The following is a 17191-nucleotide window of genomic DNA, read 5'->3' as shown; positions in this document are numbered from 1 at the left end:
TTGAAATATGTATAAACATATCCCTATGTAGACCTGTATTTGAGGACACTCATACTTCTGTCGATTCACATTCCCTACGTATTGTACTGAATAAATGGCAAGTATACGACTGTGAATATATTATTTCTGGCTGTTGCTCTTTGCCCGGATCATGATGCACGGAGCACAGACACCCCGTTATCAGTAACACTGCTTAAGTTAAAAGTCCAGGCCACAGGTTAAAGAGTAACACGCTCACTATGTACAGATCGGATTAATTCATTCTCCAATTCCACAGAAAGGGAAAGCATCTATCAGCCACTATTTTGGGTTCTGCCTTATAAAAGAGACATGGATATTCTAGAGACAGACTCAAGATACAGGAGAAAGTCCCTGGCTACCGTAAGTTCACTAATGCTGGCAACTGGGGACTGACGGGGGCATTTCATATTAAAACAGTAATTATCAGTTTTTTTTTACAAATACATTGAGACATTTACTGCTGATTGTGGTTTCACCAATAGAAGTCACAAGTATTTTCCGAAATAAACGGATATTAACTCATGTAGGTGTGTTTTATGTATTTAATATTGATATCCTGCTCCATAAGGGAAGTACGTACCATAGAGGCAAACCATATGGCTCCTTTGGGACCGTTGGAAATAGGGTGGCCAGCCGAGGTAGGCCCCATCTTTGTTTTTTACTTTGTGGTAGGGATCCATGTAGGATTCTCCTCCCTAGAGAAACTGCAGTGTTAGCAAACAATATGGTGGCAAAATTGGCCCAGGGGGCATCCAAAGGGTTAGAGGGCAAAAGCAAACACTAAGCCCTTCTGTCCTGCGTGACGAAACCCAGCACCATAACGCGGTGTACCATTAGCATTTTACACTTCTGTATTTTCAGTAAAGAATATAGTTGCTTTTGATTACAGGATTTTTATATTGTGTGCTGAATATTATTATGTTACACTTATTAAAAGCAGTCTGTCAAGTAGTCCGTAATGTTAAGCCGTTAATGGAGATTTTACAGGTCATATTTGTGGTGTGCATCTAGCTCTGCAGCACTTAAGTTGAATTATATGCATGATATTCACGCTCCCCCCGCTGCTTTACACATTTATCTCTTTTACTGTGCATAAGTGCTTAAATGGACATTAACCTTTCAAACAACTTATGCTCAGCTAATAGTATACCTGATATATACAGTACATGAACTTTGTCATTTACTTACTGATAAAAGTTGTTTTATCCATGCACATTATGTGTGAAGTTACTGCCACTAGGTGTCTCCCTTCCTGTAATCTGCTGTCGACCCCCTGTTTTCAAGCAAAATCCATCCCTAGTTACAGAGCAGAGGAGACGGACTACAGAAAGTTGGGGTGTGTCTGTTCACTGCCTGCCAATAGAAGTTTATGAAGAGTGGAGGAGGAAGCAGTGAGTCAGCAACAGACACCCCGCATACAAGTCTGTGGAGAGGGGAGGGGGGAGCAGAGGGAGAAAGACATAGAAATCTTACCAGGAGCCTGTGTCACTCCGATGCTGGATTCTCAGCTACACTACCCATTACTGCTGTATATTCTCCTCCATGCTGCTGCAGCTTTTATATATGTGATAGATTGAGATAGTAGGGCAGGATCTCCCCTTCTATGTGTGCAGTGTATAGAAGACATGATAGCCGTTAGACTCCAATCACTAGCTCGGAGGCAATTGAGAATTAGAGAGAGAGCCTGTAGAGGGGAAAATTGATAAAAATACAGAATACAAGTCATATAATGGCCAGAAATAGTGTTATTCCTCATGTACACACATATGATAGCTTATTTTGAAAAGTCGCATAAAAAGTTAGGTTACGCTTTAAATATCACCTGTAAATTCCCTTAAACAACTGATTATTACTAAGTGACAGACTGCTAGAATTAATCCAAAAAATGCAATATTTGAAGCAGCACAAATCCCGTTATCAGGAGCGGTGTCACGCTGTAAAATCAGACAAACCCAGTCTGACGTAATGTAATCTTCAGAAAAAGCGTGGTGAACAGCAGCACACGTCTCCCAAGTTTCAATCAATATGTTTTTTTTATTGGTCAAACATCCAGTAAAAAATGGCAACGATTCGACCCGTGACAAGTGGAGGGTCTTTCTCAAGACCCTCCACTTGTCACGGGTCGAAACGTTGCCATTTTTTACTGGATGTTTGACCAATAAAATAACTTATTTATTGAAACTTGGGAGACGTGTGCTGCTGTTCACCACGCTTTTTCTGAAGACTCAGAGAGGGCAGCATAAGAACCTGACAGATCCTCTTAACTACAAGTGTGAGTCTTCCAATAATAGAGCAAGGAAATGTGGCAAAAGGGACATTTATTGAGAATGTAGCTAATACACAAATTTTTTTTAAACTTTATTAACCAAAAAAAACTGCCATACTGTGACTGATGATACCATCATACATTAATTAAATACTGCCAAATGTGTGCTGATTATTATTACAATAGGGTGACTCAATATGGAGTGTTTCACACCACATTCGGAAGAACAACTCTGGTGGAATACGGTGGTGAAGAGGTTAATACCAACATCCCCGATAGTCTACGACCCTTAGTTTCCGTGCTGCGGCAGCCGCTGGCCGTAGAATCCAGGTGGGGGTGTAGTCAAGAGAGGGTCGCGCGTGCGCACGTCTTTCTCCATTCTGCTTCATAGGAGTTATGGAAACCGCTGCTCGGCTGTTTCCGTAACAACGATTCTGTTCAATTGGAGTTACGAAAATAATTGAGCAAGCACTACTTGGCTGTTTCTGTAACTCCCATTGAACAGAATGAAGAGCAGCGCACACTCGCGATCCTCTCACTACTAGTTCCCGTCTGGGCTCTGCGGCCAGCGGCCGCCGCACCAGGCAGGACCTGGCCAGGAAACACCCATTCTCGATATAGGTGTGGGTCCGAGGGCTGGAACCCACATCTATGAGATATTTACACTACCGTTCAAAAGTTTGGGGTCACCCAGACAATTTTGTGTTTTCCATGAAAACTTGAAAACTCACACTTATATTTATCAAATGACTTGCAAAATGACTAGAAAATATAATCAAGACATTGACAAGGTTAGAAATAATGATTTTTATTTGAAATAATAATTTTCTCCTTCAAACGTTGCTTTCGTCAAAGAATGCTCCATTTGCAGCAATTACAGCATTGCAGACCTTTGGCATTCTAGCTGTTAATTTGCTGAGGTAATCGGGAGAAATTTCACCCCATGCTTCCAGAAGCCCCTCCCACAAGTTGGATTGGCTTGATGGGCACTTCTTGCATACCATACGGTCAAGCTGCTCCCACAACAGTTCTATGGGGTTGAGATCTGGTGACTGCGCTGGCCACTCCATTACAGATAGAATACCAGCTGCCTGCTTCTTCCCTAAATAGTTCTTGCATCATTTGGAGTTGTGCTTTGGGTCATTGTCCTGTTGTAGGATGAAATTGGCTCCAATCAAGCGCTGTCCACAGGGTATGGCGTTGCAAAATGGAGTGATAGCCTTCCTTATTCAAAATCCCTTTTACCTTGTACAAATCTCCCACATTACCAGCACCAAAGCAACCCCAGACCATCACATTACCTCCACCATGCTTGACAGATGGCGTCAGGCACTCTTCCAGCATCTTTTCAGTTGTTCTGAGTCTCACAAATGTTCTTCTGTGTGATCCAAACACCTCAAACTTCGATTCGTCTGTCCATAACACTTTTTTCCAATCTTCCTTTGTCCAATGTCTGTGTGCTTTTGCCCATATTAATCTTTTCCTTTTATTAGCCAATCTCAGATATGGCTTTTTCTTTGCCACTCTGCCCTGAAGGCCAGCATCCCGGAGTTGCCTCTTCACTGTAGACGTTGACACTGGCGTTTTGCGGGTACTATTTAATGAAGCTGCCAGTTGAGGACCTGTGAGGCGTCTATTTCTCAAACTAGAGACTCTAATGTACTTGTCTTGTTGCTCAGTTGTGCAGCGGGGCCTCCCACTTCTCTTTCTACTTTGGTTAGAGCCTGTGAAGGGAGTAGTACACACCGTTGTAGGAAATCTTCAGTTTCTTGGCAATTTCTCGCATGGAATAGCTTTCATTTCTAAGAACAAGAATAGACTGTCGAGTTTCACATGAAAGCTCTCTTTTTTCTAGCCATTCTGAGAGTTTAATCGAACCAACAAATTTAATGCGCCAGATTCTCAACTAGCTCAAAGAAGGTCAGTTGTATAGCTCCTCTAAACAGCAAAACTGTTTACAGCGGTGCTAACATAATTGCACAAGGGTTTTCAAGTGTTTTATAATCATCCATTAGCCTTCTAACACAGTTAGCAAACACAATGTACCATTAGAACACTGGAGTGATGGTTGCTGGAAATGGGCCTCTATACTCCTATGTAGATATTGCATTAAAAACCAGACGTTTGCAGCTAGAATAGTCATTTAGCACATTAACAATGTATAGAGTGTATTTCTGATTAATTTAATGTTCTTCATTGAAAAAACCTGTGCTTTTCTTTCAAAAATAAGGAAATTTCTAAGTGACCCTAAACTTTTGAATGGTAGTGTATGTCAAATTCTATGGATATGTCATAAATGTCTAAGTTGGGAATACCCCTTTAAGGAGTTCATAACATTATCCATAATGATATACGGATGTAGCCATCTTTATCTTGACTCTGATAACTTGTTGCTGCGTGATATTGCACAACAAAAGCCATTGAAAAAGTCACGATAAAGGATCTTGCCACTGTGTATTTAATGCTTTAAAAGTCAAGATAAAGACGCTTACATCTGAATAGTAGTGTAGAGGTTAAAACCTGCTTCCCTGGTGGTCTAGAATAGCGGAGTGGTTAATTAATAATATTAATCTTTACATAGAGCCAACATATTCCACATCACTTCACAATTCAGAGTCAATATGTACAAACAATATCAGACATTACAGAGTAACAACTCATTAACAATTTAAACGAAATGAAGGAGGTTCTTGTCACAAGGACACAGACTCATTCATTTATAGGGCCCCGTACACACGACGGTGATGTATACGGATCAGTGTGGAGGCTGCGAGTCCAGGCCGCAAAAACTCAGGATAAGTAATTTTACAGTTCTTATTTGTGACATGGACTCGCACATGACCGACCCTGCATTTTTATTTTTGATCCGTCAGTACGGATGACACATGGATGCACTACAGAAGGTTTTTGTGGACAAATTGACCGCAACGGATTCGTGGCTTTGCGGACCGCAAAGTCACCATGGTTGTGTGCATTAGGCCTAAGAGCAAAACAGGGGTGACACTAGAGGTAAAAGTACTTTCTTTTTTTGGGGGGGGGGGGGGGGAATAAAGATGCATGAGCCTGTCATCCAGAAAGTATCAGTGCAGATGTGTATAGGAATGCATGTAATGTGATAGATATTGTTAAATTGAAAAGTTCTGAGGAACAATATAGAAGGGCCAGCATTATGGCTGCTCCTGCTAAATGGGGCACCACAGATGGCCGGACCCCATGAATCTTAATATTGTTTAGATGTTGTATATCATTAATTGCTTTATATATGAAGCTGTTATTTGGCCACTGTGCGGTTGTTATTTATTATATATTCAGAACTGTACAGTGGTATTTACTTAGGCATTAAGAGGTACTGTTATTTAGACACTGTTCAGTATACTATTTTTGCAATGTATGGTGGAGGAGGCGGTGTATGGGAGTGTTTTTTGCCATCATATAGTATTGTTATTTAGGTACCGGGGCAGACATACCATATGGGCAACCTGTGCAGCTGTATAGGGGCAATGCAGGCAAGGGGGCCCATTGCAACCCTACAAATATTTGTGAATTTTTACAGCAGTGAGGGATGAGGTGGTATGTGGCTAGCACCCCATGGTTATCAAATTAGCAGTTGGAAATGAAGGCGCCAATATACTGTGCTTGTTTCCATCTGCCCTTGGTTAAGCTACTGTGATATCACAAGAGTATTTCCATCTGGCAGGCAGCTGTAAAATCACAAATGTCTTTTTTTTTAAAAAATAAGCTGTTGTGACATCACAAATGGGTTTCAGTCAGGAAAGCTGCTGTGACATTACAAGTGTGTTTCCATCAGGTAAATTCTGTAACATCACCACTGTTTCCATCGGTTAAGTTTTTGTGACATCACAAGTGCGTTTAAGTCCGTTAAGCTGCTGTGACATCACAAGTGTGTTTCTGTCATTTAAGCTGCTGTGACATCACAAGTGGGTTTACGGAAGTTAAACAGCTGTCAGCTTTTATTGACATCTCAAGTGTGTTAAATCGATAGTAATCCTCTGTGACATCAGTTTGTTTCAGACAGGCAACATGCTGTGACATCAAAGCTAGTTTAGTCAAGTAAAATAGTATGATATGAGTCACATTTAATGGGTTAAACCAAGTCTCAAACAGCACACTGGGAGAGTGCTATATAAATGTTTTATTCAAACACAAGGATTGTACTCAGACAATCCAAAGGATGTACTCCCACTAACTGTGCGATTGGTTGTGTATATTAAGGCTATGTTCACACGCTTAACAAAAAACGGCAGAAAATACGGAGCTGTTTTCAAGGGAAAACAGCCTCTGGTTCTCAGACGTTCTTTCAGCAACTAGCTTTTTTGAGGCATTTTTTACAGCCGTCTTTGGAGCTGTTTTTCTATTGAGTCAATTGAAAAACGGCTCCAAAAACGTCTCAAGAAGTGACATGCACTTCTTTGTATGAGGCGCTTTTCAAAACGGCTGCGTAACCCCCCCCCCCCATGGGAACGGAACACAGTTTTTCCCATTGAAATCAATGGGCAGATGTTTGTAGGCGTTCAGTCCCCGTATTTTTAGCTTTTTTTGGGGGTACTTACGCCCAGAAAAATGGCTGAATATAGCCCATGTGAACATACCCTTAAGGGCACATTCAGATGTGGCGGAATTGCTGTTGAATTGTGCAATGAAATTCTGCAGCAGACGTTTTTTACATTTGTTTCTATACATTTTTAGCAAACTTAGTTCAGATGTTGCAGAAAATAACTGTGTGGAATTTAGGCTGCGGTGCAGATTTTTCCCTCCGCGGCATGCTCATGACGTTGCGGAGAAGAAACGGAATTCCACTGCGGATTTCAGCCTTTGCAATGCAAAAACTGAAATCTGGCAAATCCGCTGTGATTTCTGCAACTTCTGAATTACCTGTCAAATATGAAAATGTTGGTGCAGATTCGTTGCGTAATTGCCCCAAATCTGCCCCAACATTTTCAGCGGAAAAATTCCGCCACGTCTGAACATGGCCTAACACTATAAAACAAAAAAGTCACTAAATCAGCCATCCTACATGTTTTGCCACCTAAAGTAGCGTCATCAGAGGGGAATGGCTGTTTCAATGACGCCCTGATGACGACACTTTACGTGGCGAAATATGTAGGGTGGCTGATTTAGGGACTTTTTTGTTATTTTAATATACAATCCACGTATGATTAGCTTTATAACTGAGAAATGAGTCGTTTAGCGGCAATAGAGGGATGATATGAATGTGTAGGGATCATGATACAGAGCAATCTTAGGTGGAATGCCTCCACTTATTTCAGTTTGAGCAGACATAGGATAAAAAGTAAAGAGGAATGCCTCTAATGCATTTAATAGAGATTCTTTATTCCCCTTTTTGTATGACCAATCTCAGAATTGTTAGATGAGCAGTTTAGTGACAGTAGGTGGACAAGAGGGGTGTGTAGAGCAATTTATATATAGGAGGAATGCCTCCATGTCTTTCAGTTCAAGCTGATAGAAAGTAAATTATGAGGCGTGCCACTAATGTCTTGAATGCACCTTCTTGTTTCCAATCATATACGAAACTTGTGTCAATAACAATGTCTTCAATGAATGTAGTAGATATTGATATCTCTAACACATGAGCTTGCAAACAAATGAAATTAAAATACCCATGGAATTGTCAGTGATGTTACCATCAGTCTATACACAATTATTCAAATATATATTGAAACATTATTGATATCATCCTATGACATCACACAAGGGTGAATTCCTACCTGCTGGAATACCAGTTCTCCTATTCATAAGCGATTATATTGAATATCTCTCTTCCCTCTATAGATTTGCCCATCAATACCAAAATTTAAATATAATATTTATTATTGCTAAAGGCAGTCCATGGATTCCATTTTTAATTCACCATTTTTTTCCTCTTAGGGTTCTGAAAAACTTTTTTATTAGCATCCATTCTTAACAGATCCTATTGGCTACTGACCTCTAATGGGGTCAGTTAGGTTTCCATCTGTTTCCCTTTTTTTTTTAGTTGGCAAGACTAGTGCTGATAACTACATTATTCTTGCAGTCCAAAAAGAAATAGAAACATGACAAATGGGAGCTCAGCACCAGTGAGAAATAAACCTTACAGGGGTTGTTATTGACATGTACATGCTATGTTATGCTATGTATACATTCTATATAATCATGTGTGACCCATATGATATATGGGATCATTTGTGGCAGGGATCCGATGTCTTCTAGGGTCAAGGATCCCCTATTTAGATAGTTCTTGGTCATTTGACCAAATTTGGATTGACTACTTTTTGCGCTGCTCATTAAAACCTGATGACAGGAAGTGTCAGCAATCAAGACCGGACTCTCGAAGAGATGCCAAGTCAATCTTGCAATGTGCTGCAAAAGAAACTTTCTAAAAATACACATAGCTTTCTGCTACACAAGTGTGTACGCATATTAGTATCTGACCTATTGCACAAGTCTCTTAAAAGGTTTCTGAACTTTTCATTATGCAAGGATTGACCTTTAGTTACATAACATAAAAAAACTTCCGTAGAGAAAAAAATACTACAATACATGAATGTTGGTTTGACGGTGCTCTTGGCCGATAGCCAGGCAGTCCACGCACATAGCAGTGGTGTGTGCATGAAGTCATAACATTACATGAAAACAGTCAAGGTTAGGCATTTTGTATTGTACTACTTTACATATTTTTAGACCAAAAACTGGAACTGATTCCAAGAGGAAGAAGAAGAAACACCTTTCACATGGAAAATGTCTTCCTCCTATTTGGATCCACTTCTTGATTTTGGAATAATGGCCAATACATGTTTTTTTTTTTCATGGATTTGTGCCTGGATGAAACTTTCTCAGGTAATTTACCAAAGATGACAGAAATAGCAATTTCATGGCACACTGTGATGGTCCTCAGGTGGGTACAACTTTGAGATGCCAGTCGACCATTTGATTTTTACTTGAGTGGAATTCCGCTTTATGCTCACTTGAATGCAAAAATGATAGTTAGGTTACATCCAAAACTATATTCAGAAAGATATCACACTGGTATTATTGACATGTACCAGATCAGATTTGTGATTAAATCCATTAACGTCACACATGAGACTTCAAGTTACTACAGATGCAGCCATCTTTATCTTGACTTTTAACGCATTAAATACAGTCGCAATAAACTTTACGTTTTTCAGTTTACATGTATGATTCATGAAACAAATATATTTATTACAAAGTACGTCATATATAACGCAGAAACATCTTTCCTGTGTCCGTACTCCGAGTGCAGTTGAGACCCCTATAGTAATAACTGCTTTTCAGAGCCTATAGAAAGGCTCAATACAAAAGTCCCTCGCAGTCTTGCTGCATACAGCAGCGTTATGTCACTGTTAATAAATCTCTTTAGGGCCGGTATACATACATGCATACATGTATACCAGGATCTGCTTAGTTACTCGTAAACATAATAAACCGTAGAACATCCCCAGTTCAACCCCTTAACCTCTTAGGTAATGTTCGGAGCGGGCTCATCCGCTAAACCCGCTCCGTACGCGGTCAGTGTCAACTGTGTTTTACAGCTGACACCCGGGAATAACAGCCAGGAGCAGCTATCGAGCTGTTCCTGGCTGTTTAACCACTTAGATGCTGTGATCAAGCACGATCGCAGAAACTAAGATGTTACAAATAGGGGGTGCCCCCGTCTGACAGCTCATCGCCCCCTTCGCAACACGATCGGGGGGTGCCAATGGTTGTCATGGCAACCCAGGGGCCTAATGAAATAAAGTTTTTAGTATTGTTAAAAAAAATAAAAAATTATTTAAAGTAAAAAAAATCAAAATACTTTTCCCATTTTTCCTCTGAAGTAATGTAAACAAAATAAAAAAAACAAAATTGGTATCGCTGCGTCCCTAAAAGTCAGAACTATTACACTATAGCGTTAATTAATGCGCACGGTGAATGCCATAAAAATATATAAAATGCCAGAATAGCTCTTTTTTGGTCACTTCATATCTCACAAAAAAAGTGATCAAAAAGTCTCATGTAGCCCAAAATGGTACCAATATAAACTGCAGCTCGCCCCGCAAAAAATAAGCCCTCATATGGTTCAATCGAAGAAAAATAAAAACGTCATGGCTCTCAGAATGTGGCCACAAAACACAAATTTTATTTTTAACAACTAGTTTTTTTCCTTGTAAAAGAAGTAAAACATAAAAAAAACTGCATAAGTTTAGTATCACTGTAATCATATTGACCGGTAGAATAAAGTTAACGTGTTATTTTTACCGCACGGCAAACGCCGTAAAAACGAAACCCCTCAAAAGATTGAGGAATTGCTGTTTTTTTCCTCTTCCACCCCACAAAGAATTTTGTTACGATTTCCCACTACATTATATGGTACAACAAATGGCACCATTAATAATTACAACTTTTTCTGCAAAAAACAAGCCCTTCAATGGTTATAATGACAGAACAATAAAAAAGTTATAGTTTTTTAAAGGTTGGGAGCAAAAAATGAAAACGAAAATCCAGTTTTAATGACAGGAACTTAAAGGGAATTTGTCGCTAGAAATTTTTTTTTTTTAGTTCAACAATTATTATTTAAGTGATTACACATTGTTTTAATTTTTTCACAAGTCAGGATATATTATAAATTAGATTCTAATTTATAAAATTTCCATGTGCTGGCCACTAGAGGGAGCAGTTCCCAAAATTGCAGCATGGTCAAAGTGGTAAAGCAACCTCATTGCTTTATGCTGCAAATTTGGGGTAGACACACTCGCTCTAGGTTCCTCACACAATCCCCCCTCTTATTTTCGCTAGTGCCAGGAGAAGGAGGGGTTGAATCTTCAAACCTCCTACACTGTGTGCCGCCATTTTCCGAGCGAATGCACAGTGTAGGAGGATTAGATACAGGGCTCAGCAGACAGTATAACACGAACATACACGAACATAATACACACATCACATACACAAACATAAATTACCTGCTCCTGCCGCCTCCGCTCCTATTCCTTGCATCTTCGCTTCCTTGAACATATGGCCGGAAGCCACGGCCAGAAGTCGTCATCTGACTGTCCGGCAGCAGCTTCCGGTCCACATGAAAATGGCGCCGGATTTCGCTCTGCTAACAAGCTTCATTTTGGTCTGTGTGGGAGCGGCCCATGCGCCGATCCCACACAGACTGCGTACGCTGCAGTGAATGGAACGGCTCCCGTTCACATTCTCTATGGGGATGTTTGTGCCGTATTCCATTTCTGTATGTGTCGTTAATCGACACATACAGAGATGAAAACAAAAATGGCAGCCCCCATAGAGAAGTAAAAGTAAGAAAAAAAAATAAGTAGAACACAAGAACACAAATAAATAAAATGTATTTTAATATCATACTAAAAGCAATATTATATATATATATATATATATATATATAAAAAAAAAATCATGACACCTTCCCTTTAAAGGATATGTACACCTATGAAAAGGGTTTCTTTTTCTTTCTAAAACAGTGTATTAGGGTGTTTTGTGCAAATTTGTAATTGGCTTTTATTAAAAAATATTTTTACTTTTTCAGATACATATTTTATGTTCATAAGGGGGGATTCACACGAGCGTGTATTCGGTCCGTGCGGGCCGCGTGGTTTTCACGCGGCACGCATGGACCAATATAAGTCTATGGGGCAGTACAGACAGTCCGTGCTTTTTGCGCAGCGTTTGTCTGCTGCGCAAAAAGCGCGACAGGTTCAATAACTCTGCGTATTTCGCGCATCACGCACCCATTGAAGTCAATGGGTGCGTGAAAATCACGCGCACCACACGGAAGCACTTCCGTGGGACGAGCGTGATTCGCGCAACAGCAGTGAAAAGGATGAATGAAAACCGGAAAGCACCACGTGCTTTTCTGTTTCCGAACATCCAAACGGAGTGTCTTTGCGATGAGCGAAGCCGGACAAGCGTACCGAACTTCACCGGGTTCGGCCAAACTCGTTTTGGCCGATCCCGGCAAAAAAATTATCGGTACGCGACGTCAGGAGATAGTCACTGTCCATGGTGCTGAAAGAGTTAAACTGTTTCAGCACCATGGACAGTGACTTGCGATCCCAAAATACATTAACCTGTAAAAAAAAACGAAGTTCTAACTTACCGATTACTCCTGTCTCCTTCCTGCAGTCCGACCTCCCGGGATGACACTTCAGTTCAAGTGACAGCTCCAGCCAATCACAGGCCAAGCACAGGCTGCAGCCAATCACAGGCTGCAGCGGTCACTTGGACTGCTGCGTCATCCAGGGAGGTGGGGCCCGATGTCAAGAGAGGCGCGTCACCAAGGACGCGTCACCAAGGACGCGTCACCAAGGCAACGGCCGGGAAGTTCTCGGTAAGTAGGAACTTTATCTTTTTTTTTTACAGGTTTTTCGCTGTTGTGTTCGGCATTCACTGTCGAGGGTGCTGAAAGATTTAGCTCTTTCAGCACCTTGGACAGTGACGGGCGTTGACAAGCCTCATCTCTATGATGCCGGCTGCGCGAAAATCACGCAGCCGCGCATCAGACACGCATGACACACGCAGCTGTCAAATGGTTTTTGCGCTCGCAAAACGCTGCGTTGTTTGCGCGCGCAAAAACGCAACGTTCGTGTGAATCTCCCCTAACTTAGATGTGATTGATAACAGGTGGATCCTGCGTGTCAGAAACACGCAGGACCCTCTCGCACTGAAACTGTCAGTCCCAGCCTTACCGAGGAGACATCTCTAAGAACAGGCGCTGTTAGTAAGGGTATGTTCACACGTGAACGCCCCAAAAGACGGCTGAAAATACGGAAGCTGAACGCCTCCAAACATCTGGCCATTGATTTCAATGGGAAAAACGGCGTTTAGTTCCAGACGGTACATTCTTTTATGTGTAAAAAGAAGTGCATGTCACTTCTTGAGCCGTTTTTGCAGCCTTTTTTCATTGTGTCAATATAAAAACAGCTCCAGAAACGGCCGCAAAACCCATCAAAGGCTATGTTCACACGGAGTATTTTGCCGAGTTTTTTGACGCGGAAACCGCGTCGCAAAACTCGGCAAAAACGGCCCGAGAACGCCTCCCATTGATTTCAATGGGAGGCGTCGGCGTCTTTTTCCCGCGAGCAGTAAAACTGCCTCGCGGGAAAAAGAAGCGACATGCCCTATCTTCGGGCGCTTCCGCCTCTGACCTCCCATTGACTTCAATGGGAGGCAGAGAAAGCGTATTTCGCGCTGTTTTATGCCCGCGGCGCTCAATGGCCGCGGGCGAAAAACAGCGCGAAAATCGCCGCGAAAATCGGCGTGCAGGGAGAGGAATATCTGCCTCAAACTTCCAAACTGAATTTTGAGGCAGATATTCCTCCTGCAAAATAACCCGTGTGAACATAGCCAAAAAGTGTTTGATCCTTAAAAAACTGCTGAAAATCAGGGGCTGTTTCCCCTTGAAAACAGCTTTGTATTTTACGGCCGTTTTTAGTTTGCTGTGGGAACATAGCCTAACAGCTCCTGCTTAGAGAATGAGCGTTCACTGGAGCACTCATAAGCGTTTTGTACAGTGACGCCAAAAGACGTCGCTGTAGACTGAGGACCTGAGACCCCCCCCCCTGCCGTCTAGTGACCACCCAGGGTCTTTTTAAGGGCTAATGATATAAGACTAAAAAAACGAATTAATAAAACTGCTGCAGTTACTGTTTTTTCTGTTTGTTTTCTGTCTAGGTAAGGAACACTGTGCCAAAACTGCTCCCCTTCCTTATGACCGTGTGCAATTATTTTGTGCTGTGGATTCCACTATCCGAGCCTGGCTGGTACAATGCTCTGATTAAATCTCTACCTATTTCGAGCCTGGAGTTCTTTGTTCTCATCTATTCCACTAGTGTGGGCAAGTTCAGCCCTTATGCCAAGAAAATCTTTCTGGGACTCGTCTTTTCAGCTGCTGGAGATATCAGCCTGGTTTGGCCAGATTACTTTCAATTGGGTAAGAACTCTACAAGGAATGACAAGACTAATCTAACCCTAGTATTGGTAGTGTCAGAGCATAGTATAATAGTATAATGAGTTAATCATAGCTTAAAATGGGGTTCTCCTAAGTGGACATTCCTTTCTCAAATGGAAGCTCCTAATTGCTATTGCTGCTGCCGAGATCAGCTGATATTGGCAAGCGAATATTGAACGGGCAACCATGAGTTACTTGAAGTTGGCCTATATTGGAGTCACTCTTTCAATTGGCTCTCCACTCTGCCCAACAGATGTTCATACACCTGATGGATTGCCCTGTTGGCACAACAACTCTAAGCTCAATGGCTCATGGGTTAACGCTGTTGCCCAGCGCTCAGGTCCTGACCAGGGCAATGTCTGCATGAAGTTTGTATGCTCTCCCTGTGCTTGTGTGGAGTTTTTCCCGGGGTTCTAGTAACCTACAACCTCTGGAACCTATTGACCAGTGAATCCTTTTCTATCAAATTAACTATTTGGTGCTCTGTGTGTCTAGGATAGGGATCCCAAATTTTCAGCAAGGGGCTTTTGCAAAGTTTCTGGCAGGCCTGGTGCATAGATGTATCACTGTCTGAGGAAGCCGCCACTGGAAAAGGGTTGTACAGAAAGCCCTGTTTTTCTCTCCTCGTCCCCTGGTTGAATGTGATGGACATGTCTTTCTTCAACCATACTATATAACTAAGTGGGCAAACCCTTTATTAAAAGTGTCATCAGAAAGACACTTTTCAAGTGCAGCAAATTTATCGAGAAGGTGTATGCTACGTAAGACATTCGATGCTGTTATTCTTGGTGTATATATATATATATATAGTTGAGTCACATTATTATGACCACCTCCTACTTTCTACGTCGACAGCGTGTAGCCCATGAAGGAAGTGATGTGTCATGGGCCGGCTTGGTGGGTATATAAGGTGTGCGATAGGCTGTCTGAACACATATCACTCGTTGTTGTCATGGGTAACGGGCGATTTATCAGATTTAAAAAATGGATGACTATTGGCTTTCGGGCCAATGGTGGCAGTATTTCTCAAACAGCGCAGTTTGTGAACTGGTCGCGTGCTGCTGTGGTGAATGTGTATAGTTACTGGACAAATGACACCATTGGGAATAACCAACGTGGAATGTCGGCAACGAAGGTGCGCGAGGGCCGAACGACACGCTAAAGTGGAGCAGCTCACCATGAAAATCAACCAGGGGGCTACCAGACGTGTGTCTAAAACAACAGTTCAGCCAACCCTATGGCGTTTGGAGCTCCGAAGCAGACGGATGGTCACTGCTCCTATGCTAACAAAGGTGCATTGGAAAAAAAGGCTTCAATTTGCACGGCAGTATCGGAATTGGACCCCCTGATGATTGGCAAAGGGTTGCCTTCTCCGATGAGTCATGTTTTCTGCTTCATAGAATGGATGTATATATGCCAGTACTTTGCATTTAAATCAATGGCATTCACTTTCCATTGTTTCCAACTAGTGTCCTTCTGCCCTCCATTGCCAAGGGCTGCCATCTATGTGTCACTTGGCTTTAGCTAATTGGGGAGAGAAGGTTCCAAGATACACATATTATAATAGGGGATATAACAAAATGACACCTTCAAGCTGCTGTAAAACAAAAATAACAGTTAAAAGGGTGTCAAAGACTTCCAGAAACAGCGCCACTCTTGTTTATGTGCTGTGTCTGGTATTGCGTTTTTGACTTGAATAGGAATGAGCTGCAATACCAGAGACAATCAATTGGACAGCAGTGGCACTGTTTCATAAAATATAAAAGCAGACCAATTTTTTTAATCCCGGACAACCCCTTTAAATCTGGTCACAATAAAATAGAGAACAGGGGGAATTTATTAGGACTGGCATTTCATACCCCAGTCTTAATATAGAGAGTGCTGGAGAAAAACGTGCATAATTTATTAAGAGGCCCCACAATGAGTTAACCTGGGAAGGTCTTATATCTATATTCTTGATTTTTCATACCAAAATCTATTTTTATGATGTTAGGAAGAAAACAGCTTTCATTTTATCAAATTTTTGGCATGCTGACCATTTCCATGTTTAGCCCAAATAAGCATCTGAAATGATTATTTACATGAAAATCTTTTTTGTTCTCTTCCAGGTATGATCATGTTTGGATTGGCGCATCTCATGTACACAACGGCCTTTGGCTTTCATCCTCTAAATCTCCGAATCTTCATTGTTCTCGCCCTGTTTTGTGTCGGTTTTTACTCTATGACTTTCTCATACCTCAGCGGACCTTTTGTGTACATGGTAGCCGGATACACCATGCTGATTGGCACTATGACGTGGAGGGCACTTTCCAGAGTCAGCTTGGCATCTCACAAGTTCTCCTGGCCATGTATCTCTGCGGCTGTGGGATCCATCTTCTTCATGATTTCTGACTGTGTATTGGCCATTGATAAATTCTGCTTCCCTGTCTCTAACTCCCGGGTGATTATCATGTCCACATATTATGGTGCACAGATGCTGATAGCCCTCTCAGTCACTGGCTGGTCCAGAGATGTTTCAATGTGGAAGTCTAAATAATATCTAATACAAAGTATATAATATCCTCATATCATGTAATGCCAATTAAGCTGGCCTTGTCACCACTCCACTAAAATAAAAGTCTTTTATTTCTACACATTATTCATCCAACTATTAAAGGGGTTATGAAGACAACCATGTTTTCAAATGATGCCGGGGGTCCGACTCCTCTAACTTTCGGCTATCCGCTGTTCTTGCCAGTGGAAGCTAGACAGCTCCTCTATAGCCACCGCTACAGGATAAATGTGGTATAAGGCCCAGTTCACATCATGTTTTTTGCCTATGTTTAACGTATACATTAGAATAAGCTTCCAACATATACATTAAACAAAGTCTGTGACGGATGCCTAACATTGGCATCCATCACCATAGACTCTAATGGTAT

The 17191-nt window shown here is 41.6% G+C and overlaps 1 protein-coding gene across 1 annotated transcript; it reads left to right on the top strand.

Annotated features, from left to right (window-relative positions):
* Nucleotides 1–280: 280 nt before the first annotated feature.
* On the top strand, nucleotides 281–16901 carry TMEM86B (transmembrane protein 86B). Its single transcript, XM_075838849.1, has 3 exons — nucleotides 281–381; nucleotides 13994–14252; nucleotides 16379–16901. The coding sequence occupies exons 1-3, from the start codon at nucleotides 331–333 to the stop codon at nucleotides 16804–16806; spliced, it is 738 nt and encodes a 245-aa protein (XP_075694964.1). The 5' UTR covers nucleotides 281–330; the 3' UTR covers nucleotides 16807–16901.
* Nucleotides 16902–17191: the final 290 nt, after the last annotated feature.

The sequence above is a fragment of the Rhinoderma darwinii genome, chromosome 10, assembly GCF_050947455.1.
Source record: "Rhinoderma darwinii isolate aRhiDar2 chromosome 10, aRhiDar2.hap1, whole genome shotgun sequence".
Lineage (NCBI taxonomy): Eukaryota > Metazoa > Chordata > Amphibia > Anura > Rhinodermatidae > Rhinoderma > Rhinoderma darwinii.
This window is presented reverse-complemented; position numbering and strand designations above follow the sequence as displayed.